Source organism: Neoarius graeffei, chromosome 11 (genome assembly GCF_027579695.1).
Source record: "Neoarius graeffei isolate fNeoGra1 chromosome 11, fNeoGra1.pri, whole genome shotgun sequence".
Taxonomy (NCBI): Eukaryota; Metazoa; Chordata; class Actinopteri; order Siluriformes; family Ariidae; genus Neoarius; species Neoarius graeffei.
This window is the reverse complement of record NC_083579.1, coordinates 82,514,086-82,532,884: the sequence shown is the minus strand read 5'-3', so window position 1 is coordinate 82,532,884 and position 18,799 is coordinate 82,514,086. Positions and strand designations below refer to the sequence as shown.

General features: G+C 40.8%; 2 protein-coding genes across 3 annotated transcripts in view; both read right to left on the bottom strand.

Annotated features, from left to right (window-relative positions):
- LOC132894679 (zinc finger protein 260-like) overlaps nucleotides 1–642 on the bottom strand; it is a 414,543-nt gene extending 413,901 nt beyond the window's left edge. Inside the window, exon 1 of the mRNA XM_060934821.1 lies at nucleotides 639–642. The gene's annotated coding sequence lies outside the window, so the exon portion shown is untranslated. The remainder of the gene's footprint in view (nucleotides 1–638) is intronic.
- Nucleotides 1–16,670, bottom strand: part of xpo1b (exportin 1 (CRM1 homolog, yeast) b) — an 82,545-nt gene extending 65,875 nt beyond the window's left edge. The window contains exons 1-4 of one of the 2 annotated variants that reach the window (XM_060934811.1): nucleotides 15,547–16,670; nucleotides 7,371–7,502; nucleotides 3,174–3,275; nucleotides 459–531 (exon numbers count right to left, since the gene is read on the bottom strand). In XM_060934811.1, coding sequence (XP_060790794.1) covers nucleotides 459–531; nucleotides 3,174–3,275; nucleotides 7,371–7,496 — 301 coding nt within the window. In that variant the 5' untranslated portion in view covers nucleotides 7,497–7,502; nucleotides 15,547–16,670. Of the gene's footprint in view, nucleotides 1–458; nucleotides 532–1,989; nucleotides 2,058–3,173; nucleotides 3,276–7,370; nucleotides 7,503–15,546 lie in introns of those variants that run through there. The other variant, XM_060934812.1, reaches the window with a different exon arrangement.
- Between the last annotated feature and the right edge of the window lie 2,129 nt (nucleotides 16,671–18,799).

The following is an 18,799-nucleotide window of genomic DNA, read 5'->3' as shown; positions in this document are numbered from 1 at the left end:
CAATCAGATGTGTTGGAGCAAATAGAACCCGGGTGTATGCAGAGCAGTCACACACAAAGCTCTGGATTAGTTAACACTGATGCAAGTTCAGGTCCACTGCACGCAGATCCGATCAGGAATCATCAACACACACACACACAGACCATGAGCCGGAGTGGGGGGTTGGGGGGATAAATAAATAAATAAATAGAATAGAATAAAAAAAAGTGTACACTCTTAGAAATAAAGGTACCAAACTGGCACTAAGGTGGTGTACCTTTAAGGTATACAAATGGTCCTTCAAGGCCAATAATAACTCGTGCTATATCTGTATTTTTAGGTAAACGATATATAATGAAGGTGCAAAAGATATACCCATGGTGGTACACCACTAGAGACAAAGAAAAAGGAGTTTGGTACCTTGATTTTTTCGGAGTCTAACATCACACCACCCAGGTGAGTTGGAAATGAAAACTTACCTTCACACTGGTTCCTGGGCAGAATCTTCCACCTTGTTTTAATCACCGTTTCCAGAATCTGCAGAGCATAGTACTGGAATGCCAAGGGAACAAAGTGAACATTAAGGACTTCATCTTTAAGTAGCCAGTTCACCACATGAGCTACTGTGATTTCTTTTTTCCAGAATTATGACTCAAAACAGAGATAGTAAAATCATCACTGCCTGAATACATTTTAATCTCTCCCTCTCTCTTTTTAAAAAAAGCATACAGACTGAACACAGTCTTTCATGCAGGTTTAATTCACTGTGGTAATTAATAATTTTGCTGTAAACATTCTAGAGAATCAGTATTTTCTAGAAATTTTCAGAAGATTGTACAAGTTTTGCTGTTTCTGCCAGTTTCACACCAGAAAGTGAAAAACAGAAGGGGGGGAAATAAAAATTAATCGCTATTGGCTAATCGATATCTGCATCTGAGCACAACCGCACAGGAAGTTGGATAATGAAATAACGAACTAAATAAATAAATGCACTCAAAAGGTGAGACGGTGGCAATAACAAGTTGTTCCAACATGGTTAGGGGGAAGAAAAGAAAAATCAGCGATTCTTTCCTTAAGAATTTTACAAATTATAAAGTATTGGCGCCTGCTGTTTTCGCCTTCAGCTGGTGTGCACGTCTGGGAACAGCAAAACAAACTACAGGTTTGGTTACACTTCGACCTAGAGTGATTTTTCTTTACATTACCATAAATAAATAAATAAATAAATAAATAAATAAATAAATGTTTTTAAAAAAAGGAGAATTCGTTAGTGGTTGTGTTACTGTTATCTGCGTCATTTGGGCTGATAGTATTTCAGCTGTAGGGATCAATCTTTTTTTTAAGTACCAGAAGAAAGAAAAATGAAGTGGATCAAACAGAGAGAAGCAATGAAAGGAGTTAATGTACAACAGAGGCTTTGCAAAGTGAAGGGATGTGATTAAAGGTGAAACCTGGATGATACATAAACCCTTCAAGTTCACAGTTATCCTCAAAGACCTGGTCAGATCTCCACCTTTAATACAAATCAAGACAGGTTAAATAAATAAATAAATAAATAAATAGAAAAAAACCTCATTGTGCCATTTGATTAATGTCAAAGCCATGATTCTGCAAGGACATTAAATTGCTGATGGTAAGAACAAACAAAAGAAGGTGAATAAAGTGAGAAAGGGAAAAGAAAATCAGAAAGAGAGACACTCACACCCAAATGATCACTATAGCTGAAATACCTAGTTGGACTATACCTATATAAATAGAAATATATACAAAATGTAAAACCTGCCTAAGAACACTGAGTAGTTATGATATCTAAGAAGAGGAAGAGTGCTGACCTAAAAGCAGTTTCTCCTAATGAACGCAATCATACAAGAGGAGGAGGAGGAGGAACTGCTCCTGGATCAACATCTTACTCATCTTGCACTTAGCTCTCCCTCCTCCAGATGAGAAGAAGCAAATGCAATGAAAACGGATGCAGAGCAGAATTAAGTATAAGGGAATGAAAAGGTAGACCTTGTGGAGGCCTGCCGCCCAAAGCCTAGCTGTGTCAAGGTGCACAGGAAGACACACCCCTTTTCTTCCTATTACAAGCAATCAACATAATGGAACATTGGCATTAATGATCAAATATGAACAAATTCAGTTAAGAAATTCTTTTAGTGGTTTTGTTTGTTCATTCTTTGCTTAACAAGAAACAGGGAGAAGCCAAATGAACACAAGTGCTATACCTGACAAAGTTCAATTTTTTAAGTATGATTTTGAAAGGGTACTTGTATGAAAAATTAAAATAAGAGTTCTCTCATTTTTTTTTTTTTTTTTGGGCAGCATATTATGAATATTAATTCTGTTGTCAAATCCACTCCAAACATTAGTAAAAATGACCAAGTGTGTTAAGAGCACACCTAGAGCAAGCCCAGAACAAAATGAATAAAGGCAAACTGTCACCAGTAGTTTAAGGAAGTCTGATGCACAATAGGGGAATAAACTCCATCCCAACAACTGCTGAGTAGAACAAAGCTCCAAATAGGATCAGCTAAACAGGAAGGACAGCTGATTCAGGATTAGCTCCAAATTTACGACCAGGTAAACAGGTGCATGGCGCCTTTCTGTTACTGCACTGAGAGATTCAGCAGTTTATGATCGAGTTGCTTTTTTTTCCCCTCACGTAATATCCAAATGAAAGTTAAGGACCCAAAGTATACAGAGGGAGACAGTTCTCGGGTATAAAGCTGAAGATTTAAAGCTAAACCTAAAGAGTGAAGAAGGCAAGACATCTCACTGTGGGACAGCCACATAATTAATTTCCTTCTACTTAGAACATCTGTTGATGTGGGGCAGGGAGAGCTAACTGGACTCACAGGTGTTGGGAGGAATCAAAGATTCTGAGTCAATCATCTCAATAAAACAGACAAAATGAGCACTAAGAACAGATCTCTCAGCCAGCTAGTTTGTCTCTACTACAAAAAACGCTGAGATATATAGGAGTTCCCCAAGTACGTGTATCAATTAGTGACATCATGTCAGAGCTTCCTCAAAGCAGGGAAGTCAGGGCCTGTGCTCAGAAAGCATCTCTGAGTGAGAGCGCTGATGGTCACTACAATCAGAGGGAAAAGGCCTGATCAGCGCTCCTCCACCAAGATGGTTTGTGAACATCAGTCTGGTTGACTGTAGCAGGTCAGCTGAGAGTGCACGCTTACTTTGGTGTTCATGTTCTGGGAGAATTCCAGGATGGTGTCCACTCGCGTCCACGCATCCGGGTGCTCCTTTAAATGTGTGAGGACCTCCTGGGCCATTCTTTGCTGAAATATAGAAAAGTAAATATTGCAAAGCGACACCCTGCACTGGTCTTGATGAGACCAGAGTGACTCTTGTGGATACATCACTACTGATGTCATTTATAGGCGTGTACCGTACAGAAAAGGTAACGGGGAATAGATAAACACACAATATGGCCAAAAATATGTGGACACCTGACCATTGTACCCATATGCACTTGTTGAATATCACATTCCAGATTTATTCCCCCCTTCCTGTTTTAATGACCTCAACTCTTCTGGAAGGCTTTCCACGAGATTTTGGAGCATGGCTGTTGTCATAGGATTTATGGATTTAGACCCCAAAGCAGGTGCAAGGACCCAAGCTGCAGGGAAGAGACATGAAATGTCACCAACCTTGTTGAGGAGAGAACAAGCTTTCAGGTGCCTCTATGAAGAAAACATGCAAAAATGTGAAGAAATCAGGAGAATGCTGGAACAGACGGCCCTGCATTCACGACTCCTGACAGTGACGAGGGAAACTGAAGGCTTGACTGAGGGCCCGTTTACACGAGGACGCTGTCGGGTAAAAACGACTAAATATTTTATCGGAAGTGCCTTTCGTCTACACGGGGACGGCGTTTCCGAGGCTGAAAAACGGAAAAGATTGAAAACGCCTTCCAGAGTGGATAAGTTAAAAACGGCCCCCGTTGCATATCCGTCTAAACTACCCAATACGCGAAACTCTGCTCGGATCTGCTCACGTCGGGTACGCGTTTACGCCACACATATGTCATATACTGTACATGCCAGCCCGGGAAGTAAGAAAGTAAGTAAAAAAGTAAGAGCATGTCTGATTACATCGATCCAACGGACCTTCAAGCTGCTCTGGCAGCTTTAATAAACGTCCAGGAGTCCTTCGAACATCTATACCGAATCTGCACATATACCGTTAATGAACAGAGGCGGGTAGAGTACGCTCTTACTTTTTTACTGACCATAGCCAGAGTAGTCAAAGTTTTCACGGCGCAGATGTGCAGATCAGACAAGACGGAAGACGTTGCGCATGCGTGCAGACATAGCGGAGGTCTTTCACAGCACCACCTAGCCGCCTGGCATGCACATCCGATTGAATTCCACACATTTATGCGTCACCGTATAGACGCAGATTTCCTCCTTGAAAACGGTCGTGTAGACGCGGAAAAAAGTGAGAACGAAAACGGACTTTTGGGTTTTTGTTTCAGACCGTCCCCGTGTAAAGTGGGCCTAAAAGACTGAAAAAAGTGGACTGTGCAGGTCATACTGAACCCACCTGTTGAATGGGTAAATTCTTAGAAGAAGCGTCTGCACCTCAGTAAACAAACCCAGGCGATTGTGGGTTTAAAAACCAGACTTATCTAGCTTGCTTGCATGAGACATTATGTAATGTGGTTAAAAATGTACAGACCCTTGCAAAAGAATGTACCCAACACTGCAGCTTTAACATGTTGCAAGAGTTTGTTTCCACTTGGTGGAAAATTCTTATATACCAATTTCCATCTGCTGGGCATTTATGCATAATCAGTTAGTTCTTGATATTCTAATTTTGCTTGGCTGCTTTAACTATAAAACATGTCAGTAAGCCCCAGTTAAGGAGCAGGCTAGGATGCTCAGAACTTACAATCTTATGGTCTCCATTTTAAAGGCATTATATAGAAGACTTTTGACTGACAGTTTATTTGTCAATCATTTATTTGCTCTCAGATATTATGCTCAGTATATCATGGGTTTACTGTTGATAGAATCGCATATTGCAGCTACTTTTATTTGATTTTCATTCTTACTTCAGACCAATTTGTATTCAAACGTTATATGCTAAGAGCTTCATACTTTTAATAAACCGAAGCCCTTTGGTGAGCCGTTAAAAAGACAAAGCTGAATTTTTGAGTCAGCTACTTAGTCTGAAGCCTTCACTGCATTCCAAGACCCCACATGCTACGCTGAGGTAAGAACATATTTCTTGTTCTAGCGTCACTCTTTAAGGGACTGTTTCTTGTGCCTCGGCTGAACGTGGTTTACCTTTACACAGAAAGGCTGATGTGGCACAACTCGACTTACACCGAGGTAAATTACAACCGAGACAAAGACTGAGGATTTAATGATCATTCAGCTACAAGAGCATTAGTGAGGTCAGACACTGATGTTGGTGTTCCAGTTCGTCCTAAAGGTGTTGAGTGGGGTTGAGGTCAGGGTTCTGTGCAGAACACTCAAGTTCTTCCACTCCGACTTTGGCAAACCATGTATTCCTGGAGCTAGCTTTGTGCACAGGGGCATCGTCATGCTGGAACAGGTTTGGACCTCTTAGAGTGTACTCACACTAGGCGATCTGTACACCCCCCAAGTGTGTATGACACCCAAAGTCCAGTTCATTGAACTGTGTAATCGTTGCTTACCGCACTCAGGTGCAGTTCACTTGGACTGTATGGAAAAAGTACACTCAGACACAATTCAATCGGGCTAGTGTCAACCTAGTCTTTGTCTCGGTTGTAATTCACCTACAATGCAGCCATCAGCATTCTGATTCAGATTCTATGATGATCCATGAGAGGATAAATACTGGATACTCCCTATTAGTCAGACAGAACTGAGGATGCCTTTAGGATGAGAGGCGAAACGTTTTCAAGAATCTTCAAGCAAGTCCAGTTGCTCTCTTCAACCAACCACAGATTACCATGGACCTGGATGACTGAGATTCTTCACAGATATGCTAGTGCACAGTGTGATCACTAACCGTAGGAACCTTGAACCCTGTGGCGTGCATTTTTCAATTCATTAGAACATCTCATTATCTGTAGCCGCTTTATCCTGTTCTACAGGGTCGCAGGCGAGCTGGATCCTATCCCAGCTGACTACGGGTGAAAGGCGGGGTTCACCCTGGACAAGTCGCCAGGTCATCACAGGGCTGACACATAGACACAGACAACCATTCACACTCACATTCACACCTACGCTCAATTTAGAGTCACCAGTTAACCTAACCTGCATGTCTTTGGACTGTGGGGGAAACCGGAGCACCCGGAGGAAACCCACGCGGACACGGGGAGAACATGCAAACTCCACACAGAAAGGCCCTCGCCGGCCACGGGGCTCGAACCCGGACCTTCTTGCTGTGAGGCGACAGCGCTAACCACTACACCACCGTGCCGCCCCTTCATTAGAAAATATTTGGGTTAATAATAATTATTATTGTAATAATGTGTCTGGCTCTCACCTTATTGATGAATGCGAATTGTAGTCAACGAGTGAAGCTGCATCATTATGACGCAAGCACACTCAGGAACAGAACATAAAGCAGTGCGAGTGCAGAGCAGTGGGGGACAATCGCTCTCGAGAGCAGTGCAGGGCCATCAGTGCGAGTATGCCCTTAGCTCCAGTGAAGGGAAATTGTAATGCTACAGCATATAGACAGACATTCTATACAATTGTGTCCTTCAGACTTTGTTGGAACAGTTTTGAGGGAAAAAACCCATAAGGGTGTGATGGTCAGGTGCCTACAAGCTTTTGGAAACACAGTATACTCAAAAATGTTCTTCTGATATTGAAATGCAGAAAACCACAAGCTTTTTATATAATTCTGCAAACCACACACTGTTGAATGGGAAGTTTAATTTATTGGTTTGTCAAGAGTTTCATAAAATTAAGAACTTGCCATCACCGCCAGAATTTCCAGCTTTTGTATTCATGCAGAAGATGAATAGCTGCTTATTGTTTTCAGGCTTGGTTGTGGAAATGCATCAAAGTCTGATTCTTCTGACTGAATTTAGACAGGAGCTAAACTCACTAGCTAAACAACTACAGAAATATAACACTAGAAAATATTAATCTAGTGCTGAGTGTTTATGCGTTTTTTTTTATTCAACCCTGCAGTTAGTACATAACTTCCCTAATATCCAAGATACAACTTGTGTCACAGATTTCCTCTGGTCCTAAAGAATTCCTTTGTAACAGGAAAAAAAAATAAATAAAATCTCAGGTTCTACAAGATAAAAGGTTTTGTTTTTAATTTTTGACAAACTTAAATAACTCATTTGCTCAGAATTAAAATAATAATAATAAAAGCCCTGAGAATGTGCCTCCACAGAGCAGGGTCTGAATTCTTACCTGCGGTCCCACTCCATGGTACAAGCAGTTAACCACGTTATCCAGGAGATTAATGTCCAATTTCTGGTTGAAGTCCAGCAGCTGTCTGGCTGCGTGGTCAGCTAACATTGTCATAACTGCTGGCATAGAGCTCTGTGGGGACAGGGGGAGAACTGGTGAGGCCTTTTTAGGGCAGTAAACATCCAACAGCACCAAGTCATGTGAAATGAGCTAAACAATTTTCCTCATATGCAAAGACTCATACATACAAAACACCAATCCTCAACATAAGAGAGAGAGTGTTGATACAGGCAGAGTACAGGACAAGAGAAAAGAACAAACAAACGCTGCTCTGCATTTCAATTAAAATCTTAAATACTGTATCAAGTTGGATTCCTACCCCTTAAAAATAATTAAATCCAATCATTCTAACACAATCTTGACTTAAAGACTGCTTTCACATTTACTGTGATTGTATCATAGCATGCAAAACATTATAATAAACAACAAATATGAAAAATCCCATATGTCAAAGAACGCCTTTTTAATCCTGAACGTTGAACTTTTGAGCAGACGGATGGTCAACATTTAAAGTTCTCTCTTTCCAACATTAAATAATCTGCAAACTCAACCTTTAGAAGTCCTCTTACAGAAGTTTCTATACACATTTTACACCCATCATTAAAGCTGTACTGCCTTTCAGATTTTTCAAGTGTAGGTCATAAAAAGAATTTTCCCGGACACCCAATTATTTTTGTTTAGTGACCAAAAACTACTGAATTCAAATCACAGACTTTCAATTTTATTTTTAAAGAACAATTAATGAATTTAGTGCCACGTGGCTGTAAATTCTCCGCTATTTTTTCCTGCTTCACCATGACCCAATTCAAGATACTACATCATGCATCACGTGGTGGGCTTTCCCTGTTCACGCAAGGCATTGTGGGATACAAAATTGAAACAGGAGAGAAAAATGGAGGATGTGAGTGTGCGAATGAAACGTGAAAGAGCGACTACAGTAACGGAAAGCAAGAAGAAAAGACGTTATGTTCTATACGAAGGAAAGGAAACGCAGGACCAAACTAATAAATATTGGCGCTCAGCGAGCACCTCGGTATGATCAGCTGTTCGTTTAGCGACAGAATGATGGAACTGTCAGTGCACGCTCAAAGGGAAACCTGTAGATGGCAGTAATGCAACACTGTGGATGCCAGCTGCCGTAAAACCCAAAAGAAGAAGAAGGTAAACCTGCGCATGCGCACACGGACTTCCTCTGTCTGCTTGACTGCGCCAAGCGAGCGATTTCATGCACATTATTTGCTTTAATCCCCTCAAATTAAATAACTTCCCAGCCACAGAATGGCCTGATATTTTGTGAGATATTACAGAAATAAACAGATATCACAATCACCACATTTCAGACGCAACTAAATTTCACCGATTTTATGAAATCGAAAGGCCGTACAGCTTTAAACATATAGACTACGTTTACAACATAAATGCATAGCAAAAATGTTGCAATACATTTATGTAAACAAATGTATTGCAAAATGTTTTATTTTATTTTCTCTCCCTTTTATTTTATTTATTTATTTTGTGTAGTTTGATGTTTTTTGTTTGAGTGTTTTGTCCGCCAGTTGTGGTGTAGCTCCGGACCCAGTTTTGGGTGTCGGTTCCCTCCAGGCCTTGGTTCACCGTGGGTGATGCCTGTGCTCCTAGCTATGGACTGCAGTGAGCTCGTTGCTCATTTTAACATTGTGGTTGCCCAGCGCTCTGTGCTTTAGTGCTTGGCGTAGTGTTCTGAGCGATGTTGCTCAGTGGTGTCGCTGCGGCTGTGCAGGCGGTTTGGGACATACCAGCGCTCTGCGTGGCGGTGTGCCTGTGCTCGCTTTGTGGATCCATGGCGTGGCGTCACGGCGGCTGTGCTGGCGGTGTGGGACTTGTTTTCGTGCGCCTTTTGGTGGGACTGTGGCCGCTACACCACTGGAACGACATCCTGGCCTTTATTTGGTGGACTTTTTATTTATTTATTGTTCCCTATAATTGTAAAGTGACCTTGGGTTTTGAGAAAGGTGGTATATAAATTGAACTTTATTATTATTATAACAATCACATCAGTTTTTGTGTGGGTTATCTTTTACCGATGCATCGTCGTCGTGAGTCTTAACATGGTGCTCGGAGCAGAAGAACCAATCTACAACTGGGACGATATTTTTATTATAATCACGATATAAAGCTTTAAAGGATTTTAACAACACATGAATAGAGGACATTACACAGCTGCATGAAGATATGAAGTTTATCTTTGAGTGGTGAATGTATAGTTAATAGTTAATGGATAGAAAACAAACAAACATTCTCAACACAAGAAGATAAACTTTATATCTTCGCGCCACTGGGTAATGTTCTTTATATTATATGGACACATCCACCAAAAAAAAAAAAAACCACAACAATACACAAATTAAATCAAAAGAATTTTAATTGTGAACCGGTTTACTATTTGACAATGCACGTCTAATCAGTGAGAAAACACTGGGAGTGACGTCACTGGAGTGAAACATCGGGAAATATTATATACACAGGACACTTTCTCCATGGAATAAAAGCATGTGTTCTATTCCCTTCTAGTGGGTTCCATTCATTTGGTTCAATAGCATGCAATATTATTAGCATATCCCTTGTCCTATGTGTATCGCGTCACTCTACCCAGTGTAGAATTAGCGTTGAATATGGCTTACGATACTGCATGGTTGTCAAGACAACATGACATCACACGGCGGAGCTGATGCGAATATCCAATGAAAGTTTTCTACATGTGCAGAAGTATTTCTTTCTTCACCGGTGGCGCCCGCAATAACTGTCACAATGAATTGAAAATGCTGTAAGATACATATCACACGTAAAACTTCTGTGCTAGCAAGTGACTGTGACAATTTGTAAACAAACATGGCCACCAGGTTTGTTCCATTGAATGTGTATATACAACAACAACAAATGGCTTTTTTCGTGGTCTATCAGATATATTCCATTCAGCTACTCATCTTCAACTCGTTCAGTATCATGCTCGCTGAATGGAATATATCTGATAGACCACTCAACACCAGCCAATATTATTTAATTATGTCACTCAGATCCGTGATGTATTTCAGATGAAAAATGTGACTTTTTCAACAAGAGAAGATAAACTTCATATCTTCAAGCCAACGTGTGATTTTCTTTTTATTATATCGACACATTCACAAACAAAAAGTCCCCACATTTATCAAAACAATTCATTAAGTTCTTCACGAGTACCACAGATTTGTGTCATGGTTTTGGTTCTCCATGTCCTGGATGGAGCTCGGATGAAAAACGCAAGTGGTGTATTTCCCACTAAAACACTCGTGTCTGTATAATATTATGGATTACAATATTAGATATCGGTGTGTAAACTAACTGATGATAAAACAAACAAGAGTGCTCGGAGAGCACAATATCCCCCGCTGGTAACTCGGCCATAACTCTGGTAAAATGTGACTGAATTGAACGAAATTGCAATATATGCGTATTACCGACATATGACAAAGAATCCTGTCAAGTTTCATGAAATTCCTCCAAAAACTGAGAGAGGAGTTGATTTCAGAAGGTGAGTACCTTCCCAGGACGGATGGACAGACATCACCACGACATAATCCCCTTTCGGGCCTTTCGGCCAGCGGGAGATAAAAATCGTGAGGGAAGTTGATTTCAGAAAGCAAGCACACCTTGAAGAAATTGCCAAAGTACAAGTTTGTTAATGATCAATGGCATAACTACGGTAAAATTTGCCCAAATTAAACAAAATTTCAATACGCGTATAACTGTCATATAACAAAGCCTTCTGCCAAGTTTGGTGAAATTTTTCCACAAATTGTAAGAGGAGTTGATTTCAGAAGGAAAACACACCTTCATGAAACTGTCAAAGTATAAATTTTGTTAATCAAGGGCTGTAACTCTAGTAACCTAGTAAATGGTGACCCAATTGAACGAAATTGCAATACGCGTATTATCGACATATAACAAAGAATCCTGCCAAGTTTCATGAAATTCCTCCACAAATTGTGAGAGGAGTTGATTTCAGAAAATGAGCACCCTTGCCGGGACAGACGGATAGACAGACGGACAGACATCACCATGACATAATACCCCTCCGGGCCTTTTGGCCAGCAGGGGATAAAAACTGAAAATGATTTATTAAAAAACATACATCCTAATCGTTTAATACATGTAACAATTTTAAAGTTTGACATCATTTTCACAACGAATCAGCTGCTTAGTATCAGTCTGTCACTGCAGTTTACTGCTCCTAGACATGTGGATATAAACAGCACTACATTCTGTTCTAGACACACGATACACATCATCATCAATAATTAAAAAAAAAACAAGACACATGTCTCAATGGATGACGAAACAATGAAACCAAAATAAGATACTCAGTGTTTTCAGAGTGTTGCTCGTTACACAGACGTTTCACAGCGGAAGCGTCTGATGTGTGTCTGAAGCCTAAGAGGACACTGATCTTTATTTTATCAATGAGAACACGTGCAAACCATCCCCTTTTTGGTTCACGCCTCACTGTTTACATCGGTCACAGACAGGCGTGGCCATGCAACTGAATCTGAAACCTTTCCTCGGCGTGTTAAGTAATGCATGATGCATGCTTGGCTAAACAGCCATCAGTGAGTGCAGAGACTATTTCAACAAACCAGTACTAATCCTAATCTTGATCCTCTTTTAACAGAATGATTTTTGGCAGCAGAATGACTGCACAGAAACACACGCGCTATCTGAAAAGAAGCTTTCAGTTATCACTCAGCCCATAGGGTTGGGGTTGGTTTTAATCCCTCAGGTTTATAAAGAAGCTTTCATTCATAGAAAGATGTCAAAGTTTTTGAGTGATTCATGTTATTCAGAAAGGAAGGTTTTTCTCACGTAGAGGTACAACCCCGATTCCAAAAAAGTTGGGACAAAGTACAAACTGTAAATAAAAACGGAATGCAATGATGTGGAAGTTTCAAAATTCCATATTTTATTCAGAATAGAACATAGATGACATATCAAATGTTTAAACTGAGAAAATGTATCATTTAAAGAGAAAAATTAGGTGATTTTAAATTTCATGACAAAAACACATCTCAAAAATGTTGGGACAAGGCCATGTTTCCCACTGTGAGACATCCCCTTTTCTCTTTACAACAGTCTGTAAACGTCTGGGGACTGAGGAGACAAGTTGCTCAAGTTTAGGGATAGGAATGTTAACCCATTCTTGTCTAATGTAGGATTCTAGTTGCTCAACTGTCTTAAGTCTTTTTTGTCGTATCTTCCGTTTTATGATGCGCCAAATGTTTTCTATGGGTGAAAGATCTGGACTGCAGGCTGGCCAGTTCAGTACCCGGACCCTTCTTCTACACAGCCATGATGCTGTAATTGATGCAGTATGTGGTTTGGCATTGTCATGTTGGAAAATGCAAGGTCTTCCCTGAAAGAGATGTCGTCTGGATGGGAGCATATGTTGCTCTAGAACCTGGATATACCTTTCAGCATTGATGGTGTCTTTCCAGATGTGTAAGCTGCCCATGCCACACGCACTAATGCAACCCCATACCATCAGAGATGCAGGCTTCTGAACTGAGCGCTGATAACAACTCGGGTCGTCCTTCTCCTCTTTAGTCCGAATGACACGGCGTCCCTGATTTCCATAAAGAACTTCACATTTTGATTCGTCTGACCACAGAACAGTTTTCCACTTTGCCACAGTCCATTTTAAATGAGCCTCGGCCCAGAGAAGACGTCTGCGCTTCTGGATCGTGTTTAGATACGGCTTCTTCTTTGAACTATAGAGTTTTAGCTGGCGACGGCGGATGGCACGGTGAATTGTGTTCACAGATAATGTTCTCTGGAAATATTCCTGAGCCCATTTTGTGATTTCCAATACAGAAGCATGCCTGTATGTGATGCAGTGCCGTCTAAGGGCCCGAAGATCACGGGCACCCAGTATGGTTTTCCGGCCTTGACCCTTACGCACAGAGATTCTTCCAGATTCTCTGAATCTTTTGATGATATTATGCACTGTAGATGATGATATGTTCAAACTCTTTGCAATTTTACACTGTCGAACTCCTTTCTGATATTGCTCCACTATTTGTCGGTGCAGAATTAGGGGGATTGGTGATCCTCTTCCCATCTTTACTTCTGAGAGCCGCTGCCACTCCAAGATGCTCTTTTTATACCCAGTCATGTTAATGACCTATTGCCAATTGACCTAATGAGTTGCAATTTGGTCCTCCAGCTGTTCCTTTTTTGTACCTTCAACTTTTCCAGCCTCTTATTGCCCCTGTCCCAACTTTTTTGAGATGTGTTGCTGTCATGAAATTTCAAAATGAGCCAATATTTATGAAATTTCAAAATGTCTCACTTTCGACATTTGATATGTTGTCTATGTTCTATTGTGAATACAATATCAGTTTTTGAGATTTGTAAATTACTGCATTCCGTTTTTATTTACAATTTGTACTTTGTCCCAACTTTTTTGGAACTGGGGCTGTAGACTAACTTTTTAATACTTTAGTTTTACCTCTTTTTTTTTTGTATGAACTCTATTTACGGTGCTTCCGATTCAGATCTGACAAGTTCAGATGTTTTTAGACAGACATTAGAAAAGGAATTATTATTCATACAGGACACTTTTTCAACGGAATACAAACGTGTTCTACTCCCTTCTAGCGGGTTTCGTTCATTTGGTTTGATAGCATGCAATATTGTTAGCATATCACTTATCCTATGTGTATGACGTCACTCTACCCAATGGAGAATGAGCATTGAATATGGTTTATGATACTGCAGGGTTGTCAAGACAACATGACGTCACACGTTGGAGACGTAAAATTTCCATGCTAGCAAGTGACTGGGACAATTTGTAAACAAACATGGGCGCCAGGTTTGCCTTGTTAAATACGTAAGATTTTGAGAGAATTTTTTTGGGGAAAAAAATGCTTTTTGAGCTTTATTTAAATAATATTGTTTTTTTTGTGGTATATCAGATAAATTCCATTCAGCTACTCGTCTTTGATTCGTTCAGTATCATGCCCGCTGAATGGAATATATCTGATATACCACTCAACACCAGCCAATATTATTTAAATAAAGCTCAAATAAAGTAAATATTCATAATCTTTGATAAAGCAGATGCAAATATTTTTAAGAAATGTAATTTAGACCCGTCCAAGCCGTTATACGCTATTTTATCAAAAAGGAAAAAGACATCATATAACCTAAGGAAACGCAGTAGCCATTGCCCTCAAATAAATTCCAGTAGATTTAAGAATTATGTAAATATGCTCATTAGGTATAAATAGCAAACAGGATATTTTTAGCATTTCTGTAATTTCTTGTCTATATTTTAATGTTTTTAGTTGTTTAATGTTTATAACTTAAGATGTGTCTTTACCTTAAGAAATAAAGATTACAAGAAGACAACTCTTATGAATTATTATTATTATTATTATAAAAGGAAATTTCCATTGACATCATCAAATTGGCTCACTTTAAAGCTGTCTTACAATATTAATGAGGCGTCCAAAAGGAAATTTCCTTGTATGCTAGTTTTAAAAGCATTTTAACAATGAGGATTTTTTTTAATTTCATCTTTCATATCATGAGAAAACACTGAAAGCATGAATAGAAAGGGTCCAATGTTTCCCCGCAAAAGTACTACAGGATTGGTGAACCCTCCCACCCAAAAGCATGCTCTCTCTCTACACACACACACACACACACACACTCTACACACACACACTCTCATGGAAAGCAGGCACAAAACAAAATATATATTATTCCACTTCAGACTGACTGTCAGTTTTATAGCCAATAAACTAATCATTCAAGAAGAGACTAGTTTTGAATGTTGGTTGGCTACGAAGCAGTTTAACTTAATATTTAAGTTAGTGTACCATTAATGCCATGGCTAACACGCACGGTAGGTGATTTAACCTGCAGCTGGATTCTGATGTATTATTTTTCCATTAATGACCAAGAAAGAGAAAAGCAGGACATGCAAGCGTGAAGAAATGTCTTATTCACATCACAACGCGACAGCGCGCACACAGGTATAAGTTAGATAGTTAGTTATGAGTTAATTCATTTTTTTCAAGCCACACTGAGGTCAGTTACCTACCGAAAGTCCAAGCCTTTGAAAGAAAGGTCTGCTTTTTCTGCCAGAGTTGCTAAACCCCCTTTATTCCACCTCAACTAGCTCCAGAACCGCTGAAGGTTGAATGAATTAATTCGCTGACTGGCCCGCTAGGAGGAGGAAAACGTTATGCTAGCTCCTTCCGCTAATATATATACATATTACTTTTAATTATTATTATTATTATTTTAATAAGAGGACCACTGCAGCGCGCGCTCACTCCCTCATTCACAATCACGGCAGAGCTCCGGTAGGACGGTAGGTGTCTCCTCCACCCGAGTCATTTTACGAAATAAACGTAACCTTCAACTTCGATCAACAAATCTTGTCTTTTACTTCATGTATATATTGTTTTCTTTGCAGAAGACAGAGTGTGAGAGAGACCGTGAGTCTGTCTATCTGTCTGTGCCTTCTCCTTCTTCTTCTACTCCTCACAAGCAACAAACTCATAACCGGTTGAAACCGGTTCAGACTGGGAGATTCCATCTCGGTTTAGTTTTCAGCCGTCGGCGCCGCGAAAAAGTTTGGATTAACGTCACGCCCTTCCTGCCACGCTATTGGCTCAAATGACTGCAAGGACGCCCGCGCTGACGTCCCATACGAGTAAACGCCTGTCAATCAAATCTCAGTCTTCTTTTTTCGAAACGGCCCCCCAACACGAGCAGCTCCGCCCTTGTGAAGAGAAAAAGATCAGGCGGACTCGGCGCAGAGTGGACTTTTAAATTCGCTGAATATTTTTTAACGAAGAGTATTAGCTTTTAATTGAATTCGTTGCTGATATAATTTTGATTATTTTTGTTATAATTCGACGCCAAGGGGAATCAGGAGCGCTCAGATAACTTGAGCAGTAATTTATATCGACTCGGGACTATTTTAAAATCCTCCCAGTCAGTGTGAGAGTCGTGTGAGAGTCGTGTGAGAGTCGGGCCGTTAGCGGAGACGAGCTGCGCAGGCGGGGATCAGGCCTCCGCTCACGGGGCGCAGAGCTCGCGCTGGGTGCTGATTGTAAGCTGGTAATTTTCCACTCGCCACCGAGGGGGCGTGGCCGGCTGCTTCCGAGGCAGGCGCGCGCTGTGGTGTTCTAAACGGTCCGCGCGCAGCTCTGACTGACGGCGGCTTCAGGTTTTTCTCCAATAAACCGCGACTTTGACACAGCGGGAATGACACGACCACGTGATACACGACCACGTGATAAACGCCCACGCTTTTTTTTGCCCCTCCCTCTTAGGCTGTGAATTAGCAAGCGCTTCTTCTTTTCTTTTTTTCTCTTTGCCATATGAGTCACGTGGTGCAACTCCGTTTTACGTCATTTGATGGAAAAATACAGGATTTTGGTGTAGGAAGGGAAAAAACACTCTAGTGCTGCAACAGAACAAAGGCTTAATACTTGGTGATTTTGTTTTCGTTCATATTTTATGAGTCTCACATGCACATGGGAGGAAATGCACAGGCCACACATGCTTTGCAAGCTCACTTTACATTATAGGCATTTACCAGATACTCTCATCCAGAGCAACGTATAACATACCCAGAGCAGCCTGGGGAGCAGTTGGGGGTTAGGTGCCTTACCTTAAGGTGCTCTTCAGCCATTCCTGCTGGCCCAGGGAATTGAACCATCAACCGTCTGGTCCCAAAGGCTGCTTCTCTAACCGCTAGCCCCTTTCTTTCCCACCCGTCTGTCCCTCTGAGTCACATCCCAATCCTGAGATCAAGTTGCTGACCTCTTCTGCTCCTCAGACCTGCCTGATCCATCCTGATGCCCTATTTCTGGCTGGAGTCTCATCGCATCGCTCCTGTGGAGGACGGCCCCGTGAGGACAGTTGAAAGTCACACCTGGAGGACGCTCTGGACTCTTACAGTAATGCTTTTATGGCTGAGGACTACAGTTGTCTTGCTAACTTTAGGACTGCAGTTGTCATGAACAGTTTTGCACTCAAGTTTCCATCAATGAAGAGTTTATAACATCAACGAAACTGACGTCATGTTAAAACTGTTAATGTTATAGTCATGTTGTTTGTTGTCACCCAAATGAGGATGGGTTCCCTTTTGAGTCTGGTTCCTCTCGAGGTTTCTTCCTCATGTCGTCTGAGGGAGTTTTTCCTTGCCACCGTCGCCACAGGCTTCATCATTGGGGATAGATTAGGGATAACACATCTGACTTTCAATGCAGCTCGAACACCTGTTTTCTTCAGAAATTTTCTGATGACTCTGTTGTTGTGGGCTGCATTAAGGGAGGTTGTGAGAGGGAATACAGGGGCATAATAAGGGATTTTGTGGACTGGAGCAAGCACAACCACCTGAGGCTAAACACCTCAAAGACCAAAGAAATGGTCTTTGATTTTAGGAGGAAGAGGCCCAAACCTGATCCTGTCTTCATATTAGGAACTGGGGTGGAGCAGGTCCCCAGCTACAAATACCTTGGGGTACAGCTGGATAACAAGTTGGACTGGTCCAGCCACACAGAGGCAATCTACAAGAAGGGGCAAAGCAGACTGTATTTTTAAGACGGTTGCATTCTTTTAATATCTGTAAACCACTGCTGTGCACCTTCTATAACACTGTGGTGGCCAGTGCTTTGTTCTTTGGTGTGGTGTGCTGGGGGGAGTAGGTGCTCGCACATCAGACAGAAACAGAGTCAATAAACTGATTAAAAAGGCGAGCACCACCATTGATGCTCCTCAGGACTGGGTTGAGCAGGTGGCTGAAGTGAGGATGTGAAGAAAGATGAACGCAATAGTGAAAAATGACTTGCACCCACTTCATGCCCTGGAGGTGTTTCGGGAGAGCACCTTCAGTGGCAGGCTGATCCCACCAAGATGTAAGACTGAACGCTATAGGAGGTCTTTCTTGCCAGCCGCCATCAAGCTCTTCAATGTGCAATAAACTCCAGCACTTTAGCATTCCAGCACTTAATACCCCAGATTTTTACTCATGTTATTAGTTTATTTTTTGTATTTATGGTTAGAACTATTATTTTTAGCTTAATTTTTAAATTCTGTATTTTTAAATTTTAGTATCTCTATAAGTTTGTGAACTTTATGTAGATAGATCTGTTTTTCATTTTTATTTATTTATTCCTGTCCTAAGTATGGTTGATGCTGCTGTAACTTGTCATTTCCTACAAATGAACATTAAAGTATCTATCTATCTATCTATCTATCTATCTATCTATCTATCTATCTATAAAATTAGCTCATGTTTAAAGTAATTCAAATTCTGTAAAGCTGCTTTGCGAAAA